The sequence below is a fragment of the Hydra viridissima genome, unplaced genomic scaffold (genome assembly GCF_058129835.1).
Source record: "Hydra viridissima isolate aposymbiotic clone 2 unplaced genomic scaffold, HvirCarnegie_v1 scaffold_11, whole genome shotgun sequence".
Lineage (NCBI taxonomy): Eukaryota > Metazoa > Cnidaria > Hydrozoa > Anthoathecata > Hydridae > Hydra > Hydra viridissima.
This window is the reverse complement of record NW_028324310.1, coordinates 14,181,963-14,204,604: the sequence shown is the minus strand read 5'-3', so window position 1 is coordinate 14,204,604 and position 22,642 is coordinate 14,181,963. Positions and strand designations below refer to the sequence as shown.

The window sequence follows — 22,642 nt, the reverse complement described above, 5'->3', positions numbered from 1 at the left end:
CTTCCTAAATAAAGATGCACCAAACTTTTGTTTAATTGAGCTTTGGAAAATTGCAGTTTTAAAATCATTATCCTTTTGCTTTAAAATATTTAAACAATTTTATTACAGTCTCAAGAAGGTGAGAGCGCAGCAAGTTCCTTACTTTAAAAAGACATAACACAGTGGGTAACATGAGTTACCCACTGTGTTATGTCTTTTTAATGTGAGTTGACATCACAATGCTGATTTCACTTTTGGCCCATAACTAATTTAAAAAAAAAAAAAAAAAGAAAGATTTTAACAATAATAAATGATAAAATCTCAAATAAATATTTATTTTTAATACAACTTAATTTAAATTTTGTAATACAATGCAGTTCCTATTTACCGTTTTTGTTAAATTTTGCCCAATGCTTTTTAACAATAAATTCAAAATTTTAATGCTAAGCATCTGTAAAAACAATGCCTGTGTCTTCCTGTAGATTTAAAAAACTGTTTCCAGGAGTTTTACATTTGCCATGAGCACACTGGACATTTCTGTTTATACATACTCATAGCGTTTAACTTCATGATTTGTTCTTTAATTATTGATATATCTTTGTTGATGTCATTTTTATCTATGTATTTCTTTTCACTAACTGAATGGCGATTAGACATGACAGTCAAGGAAATATCTGTGTTATTATTGTCGTTCTTACTGTTTTTTTCTCCTTTACATGTTTTATAGATAAATTGAATGAGATCTTTCATCAAAAACACAAATATTAAGGATAAAATGGCTATTCCTGGGTATTTTATGAAATCATTTTCCATAATAAAATCCTTTAAATCTTGCGAATACTCATTGTCAATCTAAGGAAAAATATATATCAGCATTAAATTTAAACAACCTAGTAATATTGTGATTGTGATTAAAGATAATGAATTCTTACTGAAATCAGACTTCAGAAAGATTCTTCTAACTAAATAAAGTTTTCAAATACTTACAACTGAAACTTTATTGTATTTTTGGATGGCATCGCTCAGTAATTTTTCTTTTGATTTTTCTATACATTGTGAGACATTATCACCTCCTGACGTCATGAAGTTGGTACCATCCCCATATAACATTAAGACTGGTGATTTCAATGGTAACAACTGTACAGTAACAAGATTTGGTTTATTTTTTTTGTAATCCATGTATACCAAAGCATCAACGTTAAGAACTCCATAATCAGTTGCCTTTGACTCCACAGCGCTCAATATATCGTCGTAGGTGTAGAAGTCTATACATTTAAAATAGAATTTCTTATCATAAAAATACCTTTTCTTGTTAGAATTTTTTTAGTATTTTTAGTACAATAATAAAAGAATATTTTTATTTTTATTATTATCTTATTATTTTTAGTATTATTTGGTTCTATTGTGCACACTCGTTTAAATAAAAGTGCGTCAGTTTGTATTTATTTTCTTTCGCTAACCCTTTTCTGAAAAAGTAATCATGAAAAGATGTTTCATTGTATATCTGGAAAATGTTCTAGGTGAATATTTTTAAAACCTCAACGGCTTGTACCTTTAAACGGAGTTGACCCATAGTTTCTTTGAACAATATCTAATTCCACGGACTTTGCCAAAACAGCTATCTATTAAAAAGATTTTAAAATATTTGAGAAACATGCATAACTGTGACTTTTTTTATGCATATTACTTTTTATTTGAGCGTAATCATACTGCCTTAAGTTCGGACGTGTTGTATACATGTGTCTTTCAGGCACAGCTCTTATTCTAATATTAAAATTTCAAAAACAGCTTACAAATCCTCGCTAAATATTTACTAAATGTTATGAATGAAATGAGCGTGGAAACCAAACCCAAAAAATCTGCATTTATATATTTTATGTAACTATGTAAATATATACTAGAAATATATATAGAGATGTATTAGATTATATATTTGATATATTATATATTATAAATATAAACCACTACTACTTATAAAATTTATGTATTTTATATAATAGTAAAATGTGTTTGTTATGTATTGTTTATTATATGTGTTCCATATATGTAATGTTTTTTGTTTTTTTTTTCATCAAAATTTTTTCTAATTTATATCTCAAGAAGTATAACTTTAAAAAAACGTATTTAAAAAAGAAATCTTAAAATAACTTCAAAAGATTTTAACCCAGACAAAAAGTTCTGTCTCGAATTTGAAAGAAAAAAAAAAGACACATTCGAAACTTAATGAAGTTTCATTAGTTTATTATAGAATTTAAAGAAATCCTTCATAGAACCACCATTTTGAATTCCTATAGAATTCCACCATTTTGAATTCCTATAGAATTCAAAATGGTGGTTCTATGAAGAATTGTCACATTTTGAATTTTTTTTAGTTACCAACTCTTCTAGTCGCAGTCTGGTCTTTTCCGGTTGATTTTCAAATAAAGTTTGTTTTGAATTAAAGTTTTAATTGAAAAAAATGATACAGTCAAAAATAATTTTTTTGATTTAAACAACTTCGATCAATGGAATTATAATCGTTAACCAACTTTAAAAATCTTGAAATCACAAAAAATCTAATCGTCATTTTTTTCCCTGTGTTTATTAATTTTGTTGAAAATTTGATTACATAACTTTTTACTAAAGTAAAAATGTTAAGTAGTTTAATGAAAAGCTGAAAGACATATTTTGTATTTTTCTGTACAGTTAAAATATTAACATAAAATGTAACCAGTGAGTGACTCAAAATGCTTACTTAACTTAATTTGTAATGATCTAAAAATGAAAAGACAAAACATGGTTTAAGAGAAAAGAAAAAACATGGAAAGGTTTACTATATATATATGATATTTAGATAATTATGAACCTTTTCGTCTTGTATATTCAAATAAGAATTAGTTGTGATTGTTGAGCTGAATGCTCCAGTTAATGCAGAAATAATTAAGACTCCTATTATCATCCATAATATCGAAAAAAATCGACCAATCACTGATTTTGGGGTGACGTCGCCATACCTAAAGAAAATTATATTTTTCGATCACAGATTTGGTGTTGCTAAAAGTTTATAACATTAGTTGCCAAATAACGTAGGTGTTCCCATAGAATTGCCATTATAAATACATGTGTTATCAGAAATGTTTTGTTTTTGCGTGCTAAAACTGTCAGTCAGATTGTTTATATAAGATGTTGGAGGCTTTAATGTGTTAAAACGTCTCTTACCCAACAGTCGCTAATGTAACAATGGTCCACCAAAAGCTTGTTCCGAATCCTAAAAGAAACCACTTGCTGAAGTCGCTGTTTCTTATGCATTCCTACGACAGAAAAAAAATCTCTTCAGTTAATCAATAGGAGTAAACTAGACATAATTTGCGTAATTAACTTCAGTTTGCTAAGATAGAAAGTAAGCCACTTACAAATATCCACACCACCGTTGAGAAGAGTAAAATAAATCCTAAAGCAAACGAGCCAATTTGATAGCTTCTTATGATAGCTTGGAATGCTTTGTAGACAATTGTTATCTTACTTCGGTGGGCTATCACCGCTATATTTTGTGAATACATGAATAAGCTTGATTTTAAATTTTTAAGAGACAAAACATTTTCCTCTACGTCCCTGAAAACAGGAAACCATATGGTTCTGTTTCCGGAGATATACTTCAGTTCTGCGGTTCTATAACTTGTGTTCTCCAAAGCGTTATAAAACTCTTCTTGAGTAAACTTCTTATTCATTAAAATAAAGCTTGCAAGTTTATTTTGAGGACTGCACAACTTCTCTAATCGTTCATAAAACAAGGGCAAGATACCGGTGACATTGTCATTTTCATCAAAGTATATAAAAGGTTTGATGGGCCAAAACACGATTTCATCTGGTATTGTCGCTTGTGCTTGGCGAAGAAAGAGGAACGTTATAAAAATAGTTAGCATCTTTAAATGCTCTAAGCGTATTGATTATGAGTTCTGAGTGCAATTAGATTGCAATTAAATTTTTCCTAATTCTTTAAAACAAGAAAGGCAAATAAAGAAACGCTTTAATTCTCCAACACTCCTGTTGTTAAGGTAAACAAACTGAACGATCTTTTCTACTCGTAAAAGTGAGAATGTTTTTTCCTTCAATATTTCATAATCGTTTCTGCTTCAAATCCTTCAATATTTCTTATTCGTGTCTGCTTCAAATGTCATTTTCTTGCAAACTTTATGCATCGTTCTTTCTAAGATTTTGAAAAAGCTTGCAAATTATATCATGTTTTTAGAAAAAGGATCTAAAAAATATATGTATATCAAATTCATTTCTGACTGTTTTCAATACAAACCATTGATGATCAATCGACTTAGATTGAATTATAAGATTAAATTATTTATGACATCTATTATCTGGAAATGCATATTTATACACAAAAAGATACAAATTTATGGTTGATCGACCAGAAAAAAAAGTTTTTGACGATATATTTTTCTAAGAAGACTTGTATTCACTTTTTTGTTTTGTTTTGCAAACGGACGCATTTTTTTTAACGGCAAAAATGTGTAGAAAAAAACCGACAGAAAAAGAGCACATTTTAGTAGATCAAAAAAAAGTGCTTCAAACAATTTTCAAGTTTAAACATACAAAGAAATTCTCTTAACCTCAAAATCTCTCCTAAATGATTTAGCTTACAACGGAATCAAAAGAGACCGTCTTCACATTGGTTTCAAGTTAAACAGCGTGGTGTCTTATCGTTATGAATAACGTAGCTGTGACGTGCGGTTGTAATGCGCAGTCTCTTTCAAAGTTTCCGATACTAAATTTTGAAATGTAAGTTTTCCTTTAGAGATTTACTAGATGGATTAGATATAAAACTTTACTGTATTAATCAGAAATGCAATTATAGCTCATGATTTTGTAAGGTCATGTTTTTGAGAACAAAACCACCCTGTGGCTTTCTAGCTTTTTTGCAACAACACATCGATGAATCATAATAATCTTCTTTCCACACAAAAACCTTTCTTTACCAATTTCATTTATACTTCGTTCAATTATATAAAAAAAAATTTCCAAAAAATTTTTCCTAAAAAATACCATCTCGGAAAAATTAGATCTGTGTGCAAAATATGGTGAGGGTCGGGTCAAAACTGTAGATTTGTATAAAGAACACACTCACATGTACACATACACATATTAAAACTTTGGGCTTTATATATATTAGATTGGAGTATTTAACAAGCAGCCCTGTGATAGTTGTAGAATTGATGGGTGTAGATGTTGTCAAAGGATGGAGAAATTGTAAAAAAACTTATCCATCCATGCGTGCATGTTCATACCCACGTCCATATATATATATATATATATATATATATATATATATATATATATATATATATATATATATATATATATATATACTTAAATAAAATTTTCTTAAATAAAATAAAAAATTAGTATATATATATATATATATATATATATATATATATATATATATATATATATATATATATATATACTAATTTTTTATTTTATTTAAGAAAATTTTGCTAGATTATTGATACTAGCATCTTCAGCTTTAATAAATTATTAAATTAAATTACAAACAAACGGTAAGGTCACTTTTTAATGGCTTCTTTAAAATTCGCTTTAATTGGGGTTCTTTAATATTACATATTGACCGTCATCTAAATTCATGCCTCCATTTTTAGGTCCGCATTTGTTGAACTGAATTTCGATTGCCTCTCGAACTTTTCGTTCAAACTTTTTGGGTTCTACTTTTAACATCTTTACTTGATCCCATTTTATACTACATGAACATTTAATTTTATAATGCCCTGTAACCTGCTTTCCTAAAGATTTTTCGAAGTTTTGGTGATAATATTGGGATCCACGGTAGTGATATAGTTGGCATAGTTGCTTCGTTGTTAGATAAAACTATTTCATTATTTGAGTGTCGTTTCTTTATAACAATATTTGCAAGGTCTTGTAATTTCTTCTTTTCGTATCCATTTTCAGCAAACACATTTATTAGAAAATCGATTTCTTTATTTACAAATTTTTTAGAGCAAATTGATAAAGCTCTGTGAATAAATCCTTTAAATATTCCTTCTAAGATTTTTGGATCGTGGTTTGAATTGGGCTTAACCTGAATATTTGTTATTGTTTTTTTTCGATATATGTTAAAATCATATTTACCTTTTTGATTATTTGTTATTTGTATGTCTAAAAAATTTAATCTTTTGTTCTCATCTTCCAATTCAATTGTGTATTTGATGGCATGATGTTGACTGTTTAATATTTGTTGAAAACGGATGGCATTATTTTTATTTATAAATCTTGCGTGGCTATCATCTACGTACCTGAAAAACGATTTTATTTCTAACGGTGGATTAGAATGAAGCGCAATGTTGGTTGCTTTATTTTCGAAAAATTGCAGGAAACCTTCCGCAAGTAGGGTAGACCGGGGAAATGCCGACACACGGGGCAAATCCGACACCCTGCTCTGTAGTTGTATTTTGTGAGTTAAGCGCTGTTGCATAGTGCTGCTACCTGGCGGACAACACTAAAACAAACGCTCAGTGAGTTTTATGCGAGTACGCCTACTGCTTGTTTTGCTATAAATAAATAACTAGTTTTTGAAGTTTTCCATGTTAAAACTGACTCCTGGATGAACTGAGGTAAGATTCTAATTGTTAGTATTACTAAAAAAACCACTTAGTTAGCTAGAAAATACATATTAAAACCAACATTTTGGCATAGCTGTTTTAGGATATGGAGCTAGCAGTAGTTTGTAGGGTTAGGTTTCTGCCATCTTGTTCCACCGGGGTAACGCCGACACATCACCACGGGGCAATGCCGACAGGTGTCGGTATTGCCCCATTATTTATAAAATATTTAAGCTGGTCCTATACTAGAAAAAATCGAAAAAATCATTTTTTCAAAAATTACAAATTCTAAAATTTCAAACATTCTACATACCGAATATATACAAATCATTATAATAAATTATATTTCAAATACTCTAAAATTGTAAGTTTTGTAACGAAGTTATAATTTTTCCTAAGCAACACCCCTAGCAACGAATTTTTTATATTAAAAAAAAGCTATTTTAGAGTTTTTCGCCATTATACACTAGATTTATGACACTATTAGAAACATTAGAGCCAGTAACTGTTTCCTGTTTGCTTAACTTAAGAAAGTAATGACTTGCAAGAACAATTTGCATGTTTACAATTATGACTTATAGAAAAGCCTCGGGTTAAACTATATTTGATCTAAATCATGAATTCCATCGTGACGGAATCACCGATTTGAGCTTATTTTCCACATTTATGTTATAAAAATATTATAATAAATATTCATATAGAATAACAATATGCACATTACAGTTTTTTTTATTTTTATAACATAAATGTGGAAAATAAGCTCAAATCGGTGATTCCGTCACGATGGAATTCATCAAATGCTTTTTATTTGTTATGGGAAAAAAAGATCTAAGAAAAAAGTTAGATATTACAGGATATTTAAAAATATGTGTTTGAGAGAAAATCAGTTTTCTACTTCATCAACAGTTTCTCATAGCAATTAAAGCTTTAGCATTATTTTAACATTAATTTTTCTCTGTATTTATTATAAAATCAAGTTTTGTTTGCTATAAATTATATATATATATATATATATATATATATATATATATATATATATATATATATATATATATATATATATATATATATATATATATATATATATATTGCTGAAATTTTAAGAATTAATTTGATGCATATATATACATTCACTTTACCAAAATAATTTATGCCAACGAACCGGTTCAAAAATTAGAATGTATTTTAAACTTTTTGGGTTTTCTGGTATAGGACCATCTTTAAACTGTTTGGAAATGTTAAAATATTTTATTTGTATTGCCTTTCAGATGGTGAGATCAAGAAAACGCACCTCTGAGAGGGGTATATGGGACGAGGAAACTTTAAGAAGAGCATTTCAACTTGTAAAAAATGGCAGATCCGTTAAAAGTGTTTCAGATGAATTGGGGATACCCAGGATAACTCTACACGACCGACTAAAATCGAATTCCACAGCTAAACCAGCATTTGGTAGAAAAGCGGTATTTACTCCTGAACAAGAAGCATTACTTGCTGATCACATCAAACAACTATCAAACCAGTTTTATGGCGTAATCCTTACTGATTTGCGTCGACTAGCCTTTGACCTCGCTGACAGGTTAAACATTAAAAATAGTTTCAATAAAGTTACTAAGATGGCTGGGGAAGACTGGGTGACTGGTTTCAGAAAAAGAAACCCAACTTTGAGTTTGAGGCAGCCCTCGGCAATAAGCCTCAATCGAGCTCTGGCTTTCAATCAGGGCTGTGGAGTCGTAGTCGGAGTCGTGGAGTCGGAGTCGTGGAGTCGGAGTCGGAGCTCATTTTGGCTGGAGTCGGAGTCGGAGTCGGAGTCGGAAAAATTTTACCGACTCCGACTCCGGTTTTAAAAAAATCTTTCAAAGTTTCATAATTTTTATAAGGATTTTATAGATGTTATTCATTAAAATATTTTATGTTCTGTCAGTCTAAAGCACAAGTTTCAGACTCTAGCCTTCCAGGTGTTACAAAACTACAAGTCCCAGGATGCTCTGAATATTGTAGGATATCCAGACACAATGGGAATTGTAGTTTGCAACAACTGGAGGACAAGGAGTTTGACATGTTATTTTTAGGCCTTTAAAACAATGATAAGCAATAGGGTTTTTTGCTGCTTATCACTGAGAATCATAAATCATCTCCCTTGCGCTCTCCTCTACCTTCCCTTAAACTGTATAACTTCATGATCCCCTAACTCCCGATTTAAATTGTCTGGCACTCTGCTACATATTCTTAGTAGAAAGCTAGGCGTGCCACCACCAAGCACCAAAGAGTTGCTCCACAAACAGAAAGACTGTAAGTATTCAATTAACTTTGTTTCTCTGGAGAGAGAGAATATTAGAAAATTAGTGATTGAAGAAGCTGTTAAACAAAAAGAAGAACTTAATGAATGTCTCAAGGGACGCTTTGTGTTTCTTAACAGAGTGAACTATTTTGCAATCAATGTTTAATTCTTTTTTGAAAAAGCTGAAGCAGTTACCAAGACATTGGCAGTAAAAGACCCCAAAACTAATCACACTAGCGAATTTCTCCTGGTCTTAGTAGAAAAGATTCTTTAAGAATATGAACTTAAAGAAGAACAAGTCCTTTCTGTTCGACTGACGATATTTCAAACATGATTTTGACAAATTCATAATGTTATTAGCGACTGCATAAGAGTTTATTGCATAACAAGAGTTCAGAAAAGTTGTTTGTTAAGAAATTGTTTTCTAATAAATATTGTTTAAAGCACTAAGTGGTTGGATTTCTTGTATCATAATGATGAAATAGCCAATGTTAACATTTTACTACAGTATATTTGTTGTTAAAAATTGGTTACTTATGAAGGAGTCGGAGTCGGAGTCGGGAGTCGGAGTCGGGAGTCGGGAGTCGGAGTCGGTCCATGGTAAAATCAAGGAGTCGGAGTCGGAACAGCAGCTTACCGACTCTACAGCCCTGCCCTCATCTATGTTGTCTATTACTCGGACAATTGATTCTTTCAGAGAATCTTTGGTGTTGTGGGGATGTTTATAAACATTTCTCTCAACGACGACCCACACATAATAATCCAACGGATTCAGGTCTGGAGAGTTTGGAGGCCACAAGTTTGGAGTGATGTGATCATAAAATGGTCCGCCAACTATTCTTGATTGTTTTAAGCCTTATGTGCTGATGCAGAGTCTTGTTGAAAAATGCAAGGCCTTCCATAAAACTTACTCTATCGATCCAAGGCTTAACAACAGTACCCAAGACTTCAATGTAACCAGCCAAAGTGACTCTTACCCCTTGCAGAAAGAAGTGTGATGGCATCACATGTCCTTCGTTGCTAAAAACCCCCAAAACCATAACAGTTCCAGGAAATTTTATGTACATGACTGTTGGAACTTTGCAAGGGTCATCACGCAGCCATCTATCATTTCTTCTGTTTACTTTTTTATCTTAATCAAAGTTTTCCTCATCTAAAAAAACCGAAGCATGCCTTGCTCACCAGGATGATTCAGTTTGTTTAAAGGCCTCTTGGACCTTATCAAACAATTTGCTTTGGTAGTCTCGGACATAAACTGGCCTCTCCTCATTCCATGAGACTTGTAGCAAATGTTTTGAATAAATAGTCCTTCGAATTGTGGCTTCTGAAACATCCAGGTCTTTTGCGATGGACCTCATTGACTTTTGGGGGCTCTCGCATAGCTTGCATAATTTCCACAAATTTATAATGAACTTTTGCCTTTAACTATAACTAAAATGTAATTAAGCAAGAAAAAGATACGTAAAATATATCAAAAAAATTTAAGTATTTTGCGCTTTATGCCTTTTATATGATCTCCGAGTAGCATGAGGCAAAAACTGTAAAAAAAAGATCCTCAAGAACAAAAACATTAGAATTCAGGGAAGTCCTTCTAAGTAAAGATGCACCAAACTTTGGGTTAATTGAGCTATGGGAAACTGCACTTTTAAAATCATTATACTTTTGCTTTGAAATATTTAAACAACTTTATTACAAAGTCCCAAGAAGGTGAGAATGCAGTAAGTTCCTCATTAAAAAGTTTACCTTTGCAGCAATCAGTTTTCATTGAAAGTACATTTTAGTTTAGTGTTGTTTTGATATTAATGCATACTTTAGAACTACAGCAATAATATCTTTATTTTTTTACATCACAAACAGCAGTCCAATGATAAATTTATATTCAATAGTCTTAAAACTTTTGCACTATTTTTCCAAACAAAATTTTGTTAAAACAATGGGCTCCGATGTTTTAAAAAATATATTTCCTTTTTTAACAAAAACTTTGTAAATTAGCACAGCATCAAAATTATTAAAATTTGACACACTTATATAAGTGTGTTAACCAAACTTTATCTTTAGTGTTTAAAATATGTCTCACTTATCACACATACCAACTTCCTAATTTTAAAATTAAATTGGCCCAAGCACCATACCTCTAGAAACAAGTTTAACCATTTTTATCTCTTTTCGCTTTTTTTTTTCTATCCTAATAAGGAACCTAAGAAGCCATAATAAATTAAACCATAATAGATTAAAACCATAATAGATTAGAAACCATAATAAATTAAAAAAACATTTTTAAAACAGAAGCATATTCAGACTTGTTTCTTATAATAACAAAAATCAGAAAAAGCATTTTAGACCTGCAGTGAAATCCAAAACAAAACTATTTTTCTGATTTTAATCCCTGTTTATAAAATACGGGAAATAAATTTGTAACAAATTTCTTACATTAAATTAAAGTTAAAACGATAGACACAACATATTGGTTAAAATTTGAGATATCGCTAATTTTACTTTTGACCCAACACTAATTAAAAAAAAAACATTTTAACTAATTTTAATACTTATATCAATTATTATTAAGTTTAATATTTGTAAATATATTAAATGATATATATATTCTCAAATAAAAATTTATTTTTAATACAATTTTATATTTTCAATGCTATTTCTAATATTTACCATTTTTGGTAAATGAAGTTCATAATTGAAAGAAACATTGATCTTTTTCTTCTGCATGTTTTTTTTTTGTTTTTTTTTTAACAATAAATTCAAAATTTTAATGCTAAACATCTGTAAAAACAATGCCTGTGTCTTCCTATAGATTAAAAAAACTATTTCCAGGAGTTTTACATTTGCCATGAGCACACTGGACATTTCTGTTTATACATACTCATAGCGTTTAACTTCATGATTTGTTCTTTAATCATTGATATATCTTTGTTGATGTCATTTTTATCAATGTATTTCTTTTCACTAACTGAATGGCGATTAGACATGACAGCCAAAGAAAGATCTGTGTTATTATTCTCATTTTTACTGTTTTTTTGCCCTTTACATGTTTTATAGATAAATTGAACAAGATCTTTCATCAAAAGCACAAATATTAAGGATAAAATGGCTATTCCTGGGTATTGTATGAAATCATTTTCCATAATAAAATCCTTTAAATCTTGGGGATACTCATTGTCAATCTAAAGAAAAATATATATATCAGCATTAAGTTTAAACAACCTAGTAATATTGTGATTGTGATTAAAGATAATGAATTCTTACTGAAATCAGACTTCAGAAAGATTCTTCTAACTAAATAAAGTTTTCTAATACTTACAAGTGAAATTTTGTAAAATTTTTGGATGACATCACTTAGCACTTTTTCTTTTGATTTTTCTATGCATTTTGAGACATCGTCATCTCCTGACTGCATTAAGTTGGTATCATTCCCATATAACATTAGGACTGGTGATTTCAATGGTAACAACTGTACAGTAACAATATATGGATATTTTTTTTTGTAATCCATGTATACCAAAGCATCAACGTTAAGAACTCCATAATCAGCTGCCTTTGAGTTCACAGCATCCAAAATATCATCGTAAGAGTTGAAGTCTATATATTTAAAATAAAATTTTTAGTTATGAAAATACCTTTTCTTGTTAGAATTTTTTTAGATTTGTTATTATGTACACTCATTTGAATAAAAGTGCATTAACTTGTATTTATTTTCTTTCACTCAGCCTTTTCTGAAAAAGAAATCATGAATAATTATTTCATTATTTCTGGAAAAAGTTTTAAGCGAATATTCTTCAAATGCCAATAACTTATACCTTTTAACGGACTTGACCCATAGTTGCTTTGAGTAATTTCTGATTCCACAGAGTTTGCCAAAACAGCTATCTATTTTTAAGATTTTAAAGTATTTCAGAAACTTGTATAACTATTACTTTTATGCATATTTTTTGCATACTTTATGTATATTTTTTGCATATTTTATGCATATTTTTTTAAACATTTTTTTATGATGACTAATTCAACTCCCTAAACTAGAAATCTGTCAGAAATTTTTTTTTTTTTTTTTTTTACATTTACATAATATTTAATATTACTAATATATATTATAAGATAATATATTACTTACCATACTTAGTATATATGCATTTTATTTTATATAATAGTTATATGTGTTTGTCTTGTATAATGTTTGTCTGTATTTCTTATGTATAAGGTTTTGTATTTTCATCAAAATGCTACTATAAGTCTTCCGCAATTTCTTTTGAAGAAACGTACTTGAAAAAGACGTCTTAAAATAACTCCAAAAAGTGTATACACAGGACAAAAAGTTTTGTTTCTAACTTGTATTCGAATCTTAATGAAGTATTCGAATCTTAATGAAGTTTCCCATTGAATTGAAAAATTCTATGGATTTTCTGAAGGAATTCTAAACAATTTTTTGATTGTCACATTTTAGATTTTTTTAGTTTTTTTTTCAAATAAAGTTTGTTTTGAATTAAAGTTTTAAGTGAAACAAATGATACAGTCCAAAATAATTTTTTTGATTTAAACAACTTCAAACAATGGAATTACAATCGTTAACCAACTTTAAAAATCTTGAAATCACAAAAAATCTAATCGCCGTTTTTTTCCCTTTGTTAATTTTCTTAAAAACTTATTTAAATAATTTTTTACCACATGTTAAGTAAGTAGTTTTATGAAAAGTTGAAAGCCATATTTTTTTATTTTTCTGTACAGTTAACATTAACATAAACTTAACTTAATTTTTGTTGATCTAAAAATGAAAAACATGGTTATAGAACGGTTTACTATATAATTCAATATTTAGATAATCATGAACCTTTTTGTCTTGTATACTCAAATAAGAATTAGTTGTGATTGTTGAGCTGAATGCTCCAGTTAATGCAGAGATAATTAAGATTCCTATTATCATCCATAATATCGAAAAAAATCGACCGATCACTGATTTCGGAACTATGTCGCCATACCTAAAAGAAAATTATATTTTTCGATTGTAACATTGGTGTTGCTAAAAAGTTGTACTTTCAAGTTAATGTTAGCATTACAAATACATGAGTTACCAGAAATGTTTTGTTTTTGCGTGCTAAAACTGTCAGTCAGATTGTTTATATAAGATGTTGGAGGCTTTAATGTGTTAAAACGTCTCTTACCCAACAGTCGCTAATGTAACAATGGTCCACCAAATGCTTGTTCCGAATCCTACAAGAAACCACTTGCTGAAGTCGCTGTTTCTTATGCATTCCTACGACAGAAAAAAAATCTCTTCAGTTAATCAATAGGAGTAAACTAGACATAATTTGCGTAATTAACTTCAGTTTGCTAAGATAGAAAGTAAGCCACTTACAAATATCCACACCACCGTTGAGAAGAGTAAAATAAATCCTAAAGCAAACGAGCCAATTTGATAGCTTCTTATGATAGCTTGGAATGCTTTGTAGACAATTGTTATCTTACTTCGGTGGGCTATCACCGCGATATTTTCTGAGTTCATGAACAAGCTCAAACTTAAACTTTTAGCATACAAAGTGTTTTCCTCTACGTCCCTGAAAACTGGAAACCATATTGTTCTGTTTCCGAAAATATACTTCAGTTCCGTGGTATTATAGTTTGCGTTCTCCAAAAGTCCATAAAACCCTTGTTCAGTAAACTTCTTATTCATTAAAGTAAAGTTAGCAAGTTTATTTTGAGGACTGCACAATTGCTCTAATCGTTCATAAAACAAGGGTAAGATCCCGGTGACATTGTCATTTTCATCAAAATATATAAAAGGTTTGATGGGCCAAAACACGATCTCATCTGGTATTGTCGCTTGTGCTTGGCGAAGAAAGAGGAACGTTATAAATATAGTTGGTATCCTAAAGCCACTAAACATATCAGTTATGAGTTTTGAGTGCAATTAGATTGCAATCTACTTTTTCTAATTCTTTAAAACAAGGAAGGCAAATAAAGAAACACTTTAATTCTAAAACACGTTGTTAAGGAAATGTAAACACACTGAACGATCTTTTCTACTCATAAAGGTAAGTGAGAATGTTTTTTCCTTCAATATTTCTTATTCGTATCTGCTTCAAAGTTTATTTTCTTGCAAACTTTATCTATCGTTCTTTTGTTGATTTGCTAAGGTTTTCAAAAGCTTGCAGTTTTTAGAAAAAGATCTAAAAAATGTATATATATCTAATTCATTTCTGACTGTTTTCAATACAATCCATTGATGATCAATCAACTTAGATTGAATTATTTATTAATGAAATCTTCTTTCTAAAAATGCATGTGAATGCATATAAGGTTAAAAATAACAATTTTATTTTTGATCGACCAGGAAAAATGTTTTTAACGACACATTTTTCTGAAAAGGTTTCTACATAACTTTTTTGTTTTGTTTTGCAAGTGGATACATTTTTTTAAACTGCAAAATTTTCGAAAAAAATCGCTCTAAAAAAATTGCTCATTTTTGGGGTTAATCCAAAAGCGCCGAAATAAATTTTCAAGTTTAAACCAAGAAATTTTTCTCAACCTCAAAACTAATCTCCTAAATGATTTACAAAAAGCTTGCAATCAGGATCAAAAGAGACCGTCTTCACATTGGTTTTAAGTTAAACAGCGTGGTGTCTCGTTGTTATGAATAACGTAGCTATGTGCTCGAAGTCGAAGCTGTGACATGGAACCGCATATCACAGCTTCGACTTTTTATGAGAAGCACATTGGAAAAGCATTTTTTGAGTAGATATTTTTTGAATAATTTTCTTTCAAAGTTTTTAATACTAAATTTTGAAATGTAGGTTCTTTTTTAGAGATTTATTGGATTATTTAACAAGTAGCCCTGTGATAGCTTTAGAATTGATGGGAAAAGCAAGATGCTCCTGGGAGTATTAAAGCTATCTACGGTACAGGTTTGTCTTTCTTTCTATTTCTATATCTTAATTTGTTTTTTGTTAAGTTTATTGTCGCATATTTTTACTTTAAAGATGCTTAAATAAGTTTACGATGTTCAACTTAATATCAACTTTTATTTTTAATTTAGGTTAAGTTAAATCAACTGGAACCTAATCATAATTCTTTTAAGTATAACTGGGTCATTTAACTTAGTCATTTACGTGGTCATACTTTACGTGCGCAATACGGAGTCGATAAAGTTAAAAATGCTGTGCATTGCACCGATCTCCCAGATGATGCTCATTTAGAAGTAAGTGTTCATCGATGTTTTATCAATACCAGTAAACAGCTGTTTTTTATTAACATTCTTACTTTTATTATTTTGTTTAGGTGGAGTATTTCTTTCGCATTTTGAATTCATAACAAGTACATGGTTATTTACTTGATTCAATCATAATGATGTCGTCGCTGGCAGCCTGATAAAGTTTTCTGTCTGTAAATCATTTTAAACATTTTATCTCATCGTCGTATTGTTAATTATTTTTTTGAATTGGTTTTTCTTTGATTTTTTAAGCTATTGGTTTCACTTCAGCTATGAGGCCCTTTTACTCCATCTACGTTATGTGTGCTTAGAGTAATTGCTCCGTAGAATAAGGAGCTCTCATTTTAGTCAGACGGAGGGGACAGTCAGACGGAGGGGACAGTTTCTTTTTTTGTTATATATAAGTTAATGGTATAAAATTATTAGTATAAAAGTTTATAACAAGTAGTTTTACAAGATGAAACATTTTGTTCTCGAGACAATGGAAGCAAAAAAGAATATAAGAATAAGTTTACGGTTTAACGAAAATAAATTCTGCGAGTTATTACAAATGATGCCTTATCTTACGTTGTATATACAAAGATCCCATGCCTATACTCGTCCATAGCTTGCATAATTATGCAAAAATATTTATACTTAACTTTTACAATAACAAAAATAAATAGTTTTTCCCCAGTTTTGGATATTTTCGAAAATTTCTCTTTGTGCTCGTCCACGGCTGCTATAATTTACGAACCGAAGAATCACTCATTTATACATGCTTTACAGATTACCTAACAAGTTATTTAGAAGTTTACACCAGATAAAAAAAAAATCAGAAACTGTTAAACTTTCTACAGGAGGGTCAAAAGGAACCGTAACAAAAGTAACCACAGAGAAATCTAAAGTACGAATAGACTTCTCGTTTGAGAAAATGGTAGCCACGGATGTAAACCTAAAGTTACATACAGTAGTACAAGACATGAAAAAAATTGTTGGAAAAATACTAAAATTGCTTAACATAATAAAAACTGGCAATTCTTTATTACAGTTAAGCATAAAAATTTGGTTCATGGATTATCTGAGTTGACGCAGTTGCAACCATCTTCTTTTATGGCTATGTAAAAATACATCATTTTGTCATTCAAGGAAGTGTTTCTTCTCTTTTAGAATTGACATGAAAAGGAAATAAAAAGTTTAAACATTTGTTTTATTGATTCAAGTAAACCTCTTTGTTTTAAGTTCATAGAACTTTTTTGAGAGGCAGGTCATTTTGTAATACCCCCTGAATGGAAATGAAATAAGAAATGTCCGTAAGAATCCTGATATTTTTTTACCCAATAATAAAGTTTCACTTTCGGGGTGAAACACTGAAGAAATCATATTCAGCGAATTTTTTTATGTACATCGTTAAGTGCGCAATGAAAACAAAAGAAAAAAAAGAAGAGTGCAAGAAAAAAAAGAATGCACGAAAAAAAAGAAGTATGCAAAAAGTACATTGGATGTTTTTACAAGAGTAATAAAATGTCAAAATATTTTAACTTGTGGAAATTTTCCTTGTTGGTGTGCCGACGAATTTCATATTTGAAATAAATCGTAGTTAACAAAAGGTTTTGTAAATAATTACGATATTGTGGTTAAATAATTTAAATGGTTCGCCTTCATTAGGTACTTATTGATTATTCACCGTGGATAAGAACTAAGCATGGGAATTTCGGCCTTCGAAATCGACGAAATTAAACGAAACGAAATTCGTGTTTCAATTTCGGATCGAAATTGAGAACGAAATTTCGATTTTTTGGATTGTTTAATTTCGCGAAATAATTTCGTATAATTTCGGGTCATTGAAAGTAACGAAATTGACACGAAATTAAACATAAGTTTTAATTTCGTAATTTCGAAATTCGTGAATTTGTAATGTTTAAAAATTTCGGTTTTTCGAAATTCGCGAAATTATACTTTACCCACATTTTCAGATTGACGGTATTCGAAATCGAAATCACCGAAATTAGAAAGAACTCAGCATATTGAAGTAAAATTCGACAATTTTGATCTAATTTCGTTGATTTCGATATAATTTTGGAAGGTCGAAATTATTTCGTTAGTTCAGTTAATTTTGTTAATTTCGCGAAATCCCCTTAAAACCCAAAATTTTCCCCTACAAGATACAAAATTATTAAAAGAAGTAATAGTTTCGTTTATTTTGTTTTAATTTCGTTTATTTCGTTCTAATTTCGTATATTTCGATTTAATTTTGTTATTTTCCCCATTTTCACCTTAATTTATTATAAAATGAAATAAAATGAAATGAAATGAAATTAAATAAATTGTAATTTATTATTTCTTTTGCAGTAGAAACATTTAAATCAAATCAAATTTAAATCAAATCATCATCATCAATAAAATCATCATCATCTAAAGCATCAAGGATGCTCCTTTTCCCTTCATCTTTACTTGTGTCAAATGTTTTAGATCTGTTCATTTTTTTTTTATCCATTGTCTTTCTTTTTGATGAAGTGGATTTCTGCAAAATAGATTGAGATTGAGAACATTCAGGTTGAGATTGAGACTCAGCAGATTGAGTTGGAGTGTCTGGGTCATCTGGGTCATCCACTAATTCTGCTGATGCACTGTAGTCTGGATTGTGTCTCTTTTTTTTCTTCATGACTTCAGACAAAGCCCTTTTTTTAGGAGGGCTCATAGTAACACTTGCATTTGGTGAATTTGGTGGTGCTTGTCTTTTGTTATTTTGATTTCTCTGTTCTTCTTGAGAGGCAGGTATTTCCTCCACACATTTAAGATCCCATTCATTAATGTTTGCATCAACCCTGTGATAATTTTCATTAATAAATAACAGTTTGCTGGTAGTTTCTGGGTCTAGGTTGTGTCTTGTGTCTGTAACAATTTTGCCACCAGTTGAAAACATTCTTTCTGAGGTGGCTGAGGTGGCTGGAATGCATAGCCAATGCCTTGCCAATTTTGCAAGCTTTGGTAGAAGGTCTGCTTTATTTTTCCACCACATCAAAGGATCAACCTTATGATCACAATCTCTAGGCAATAATTCAAACATTTCAAATTCGTGCTGCAAAGGTGGTTTACCGCTTAGCCCTTTTGACTTTGATGTTGTTGGGTTTTGACTTTTTTGGAAGTTCTTTAGAGCGCTACCAAGGAAATTATCGTCTTGTGAATCATCCAGCTCCAAGTCTGTAGCACTTGCACTCATTTCTTCAAGAGATTTATCTCTCTGTTCCTTCCATTCACGAGTAGAGGGATGACCTTTTACGAAATAAGACTGCCAGTAATCTTTGTAATTTTGACCAGTACCTTCAAAGTTATTTGTTGTTTTATTCCAGACTTTTCTTTCCACTTCAAGATGGTGTCCTCTGAACAGTGGGTGAAGCAGTGAACAAATGGCATAGGCTAGGTTGTCAGCTCCATAATTGCTCACTCTTTGAAGTAGGTGTCCTTTAAAACTTTCAAGAAACACAGCCAGGGGGACATACCTTTGTATGCCAACAATTTCTTCTAGCACAGCATCAATGTTATCTTTGAGTGCTGTTAACAAAAAAATCACTTGATGCAAAGTTGGTTTCTCGTCAGCTGATAACATTTCTGAACTAGTTTTTACCTTCATGAGGAACTTAGTCAATTTATGTAGCACATCAAATTCATCTTCTGTGGGTATGAAGGTGGTGAAAGGACCTTCTGCAAAGGTACCCAATGACCTCTTTGCATGTAGCTGGCCATCTTTCATCTGTATAATTGAGTCCAACATCATGCAATTTGAGTTCCACCTGGTTTCACATGATTGGTTGATCTTTCTTACTTTAACATTTTTTTCAATACAGTACTTGACAATTTCTTTGTGATCCTTAAAGCTCTGATGTGTTTTCCTTGCTAGTTCCTTACATTTTTGAATGGCAGCATCAATTGCTGGAGATGCTTTGCAAGTATGTTTGAGACATGTGTTGAGGATGTAGGCAAGGCAAATAAAATGTTCATGCACTTTGTCACTTTCTTGTGTCATGGCAGATTTCATGGTGTTGGCTGCATCTGTCACCACTTGTCTGATCAGGTTTTGTCCAATGCTGGGAATTGTTCAATCATGCTGTCAAATGCATCTGAAATGTTTGCTGCAGTTTTCTTGTCTGTGAAATTTTCAATAGCCAAAGCAATTTTTTTCAATTCAAACTCCTCTGTTGTATAGTGTACACTAAGGGAGACAAATGGGTCTCCATTTTGGGCGGTCCAGCCATCAGTAGTGAAACAAACCATCTGAATATTTTTTAGGTCATATTTAAGCTCTTCATTGACATTTTTCAGTAAGTTCTCATAAACATTATTAAGCTTTGATTCTGCAAATGTTTTTCTTGTTTTGATGTGATATTTGGGCAAAAATTGTTGACAAAAGTTCTTAAAAGCAGGCTTCTCAACCACATTAAATGACAAATTTAAAGATGCTAGCAAAATCACAAGTTGGGAGTCAAACATTAACTGCTGCTTGCTCTGCATAGAATACTTGATGCTCCTTGTGTAGTCCTCCAAAGTGCCTTGAGACTGACTTCTTTTAACTACACCTTTTTGAGACTGAGTATTCTTTTCAGCAGCTTCCTCCTCCTGCCTTACTCTCTTTCTTTCATCTTCTTTCTTAATCAAATCATATTCTTTGCAGTAAGCCAAATACTGGGTGTGTTCATGACAAGTTCTGTAAAAAAAAATATATATTAATGAAATTGAAACGAAATAAACGAAATTATATCGAAATACACGAAACTCAGACGAAATAAACGAAATTAGATCGAAATTTAATAAAATTAAAAAATAACCTAAATAGTTTAAAAATTAGTTTTAAATTACATTAAAGTTACTAAAGTTACTAAAAAATTAATTACATAAATGCCTACTTAAAATTATATAACAATTATTTTAAAAAATGTCATAAATGCCTACTTAAAATTACAATAAATTTATTTTTTTTAAAAAAATTAAATAAATGCCTACCTCAAGTGTGTAATTAATCCAGAAGTTGCTCCATCATTCCTTTTTATGGTCTTCTTACAAGTATTGCAAGAAGCAAGTTTAGTTGGCTTTGCATGTTTGTTGGTTTTAGGTGCTGGAGCAGTTTCCTCAGACTGAGTGAAATAATTCCAAATTGGATTGGTTGAAGCTCTTGGCATGTTGAATAAGTGATCTGTGAAAGGAAAAAAAAATTAGTAAATTAAATCAAAAAACAAAGGAAACTAGAACTTGTTTAATTAAATTATTTAAATAAATATATCGAAATTGAATCGAAATAAACGAAATTGTGACGAAATATACAAAACGCAGACGAAATCAACGAAATTAGTTCGAATTTACTATTTAATTTATCTAATACAATTACCTCTTATTATTTAATATTTATTAATTAAACAAGTTCTAGGTTCTAACAATAACTGTCTTAACTTAAAAAATTTAAAGTCAAGTAATAATGTTTTAAGGTCTAGGACCAATTACTAGATGCCAATATAAAGTTGAAAATTAAATTATAACGTGACATAGTTTAAGTCAGCAACTGTGTCACATTACAAAGTATATCCAACTTTATCTAGCTATCTTTTAATTGGACATTGACCTGTTTAATTAATTAATATAACATAACATAAAAGTACTTATTACTTGTACATAGGTTTTATTAAATTAAAATATAAATATAAATAGTAAATTCGAACTAATTTCGTTGATTTCGTCTACGTTTTGTATATTTCGTCATAATTTCGTATATTTCGATTCAATTTCGATAGATGGCGTTGCATCTTGCAAAATAGTAAATAGTAATACCTACTATTATGTTATATAAATTAATTAAACAACTCAAAGTTTTTAACAATAACTATCTTAACTTAAATATATAATCTCCCTAAATAATTTAATAAAGTCAATGTCCAATTAAAAGATAGCTAGATAAAGTTGGATATACTTACTACTATATTACTAGTGTTATATACTGTATGCCTTATAATAATTGAGTAGAAATTAAAATAAAATAAATCAAAAAACAAAGGAAATTGTCCTACCTGAAGAAATAGTGTAGAAATGGTATTGCAGTTTTTTCCGTCATCCGGCTACTTGCCTTACTGACGTCTCCGTTAATAATTCGTCACACAAATACAATTATATGCCTAACTATTACCGGAGTTAGAGAAAAAATAAAATAAAATAAAGTGAAATAATAATGAGAAAATAATAAAATAAAATAATAATAATTCGGTAAACAACAGAACTCCGTCATAAAAATTTCAGAGGGGTTGATCACCACAGAGAGAACCTCTCAAAGTTCTCCAAATTTTTTATATCGAAATTTTTGATGCTTCATTTTGGGAGAGCGCTCATTCTGAATGAATAATTCATTGAGAATAAGCGCCTTTTATGGAGTTTTTGCTCGCTGTTGGTATCTCCTCCTCTGATTAAAAAAATTGTTGTTATTAAAATATATACGTTAATAAAGATAAAAATAGAGAATATTTAGAGACTGTCGAATAATATTTAGCGTTTTTGTTTTCATGTCTTTTTATTACGAGGTATTGTATCTTTTAGTATCCTTTTTTG

The 22,642-nt window shown here is 30.2% G+C and overlaps 3 protein-coding genes and 1 long non-coding RNA gene across 12 annotated transcripts; 1 reads left to right on the top strand and 3 right to left on the bottom strand.

Moving 5' to 3' along the window:
* Positions 1 to 274: 274 nt before the first annotated feature.
* Positions 275 to 4,234, bottom strand: LOC149882339 (uncharacterized). The gene is made up of 6 exons (XM_090066776.1): positions 3,372 to 4,234; positions 3,178 to 3,269; positions 2,825 to 2,972; positions 1,532 to 1,601; positions 967 to 1,244; positions 275 to 831 (listed from the first exon to the last, which is right to left on the bottom strand). Exons 1-6 carry the CDS (start codon positions 3,879 to 3,881, stop codon positions 487 to 489), a joined length of 1,443 nt encoding a protein of 480 aa, XP_089922902.1. The 5' UTR covers positions 3,882 to 4,234; the 3' UTR covers positions 275 to 486.
* Positions 4,235 to 10,364: 6,130 nt separating this feature from the next.
* Positions 10,365 to 16,326, top strand: LOC149882337 (uncharacterized). 8 transcript variants are annotated; one of them, XR_016445001.1, is made up of 4 exons: positions 10,365 to 10,572; positions 15,672 to 15,764; positions 15,902 to 16,063; positions 16,144 to 16,326. It is a non-coding gene; the product is annotated as an uncharacterized LOC149882337 (long non-coding RNA). The 8 variants fall into 8 exon arrangements; XR_016444997.1 differs by having other exon boundaries at positions 10,549 to 10,572; positions 15,672 to 15,770; XR_016444999.1 differs by lacking the exon at positions 10,365 to 10,572 and adding an exon at positions 15,200 to 15,234.
* LOC149882338 (uncharacterized) lies at positions 11,433 to 15,031 on the bottom strand. Of its 2 annotated transcripts, XM_090066774.1 has the most exons (6): positions 14,225 to 15,031; positions 14,031 to 14,122; positions 13,700 to 13,847; positions 12,675 to 12,744; positions 12,179 to 12,456; positions 11,433 to 12,041 (listed from the first exon to the last, which is right to left on the bottom strand). In XM_090066774.1, exons 1-6 carry the CDS (start codon positions 14,750 to 14,752, stop codon positions 11,697 to 11,699), a joined length of 1,461 nt encoding a protein of 486 aa, XP_089922900.1. In that variant the 5' UTR covers positions 14,753 to 15,031; the 3' UTR covers positions 11,433 to 11,696. The 2 variants fall into 2 exon arrangements, with proteins under 2 accessions (XP_089922900.1, XP_089922901.1); XM_090066775.1 differs by lacking the exons at positions 13,700 to 13,847; positions 14,031 to 14,122; positions 14,225 to 15,031 and adding an exon at positions 12,986 to 13,433 and having other exon boundaries at positions 11,443 to 12,041.
* A 2,209-nt stretch (positions 16,327 to 18,535) lies between the features above and the next one.
* LOC149882336 (uncharacterized) lies at positions 18,536 to 22,360 on the bottom strand. Its single transcript, XM_090067733.1, has 3 exons — positions 22,111 to 22,360; positions 21,056 to 21,245; positions 18,536 to 20,759 (listed from the first exon to the last, which is right to left on the bottom strand). The coding sequence occupies exons 2-3, from the start codon at positions 21,229 to 21,231 to the stop codon at positions 20,126 to 20,128; spliced, it is 810 nt and encodes a 269-aa protein (XP_089923859.1). The 5' UTR covers positions 21,232 to 21,245; positions 22,111 to 22,360; the 3' UTR covers positions 18,536 to 20,125.
* Positions 22,361 to 22,642: the final 282 nt, after the last annotated feature.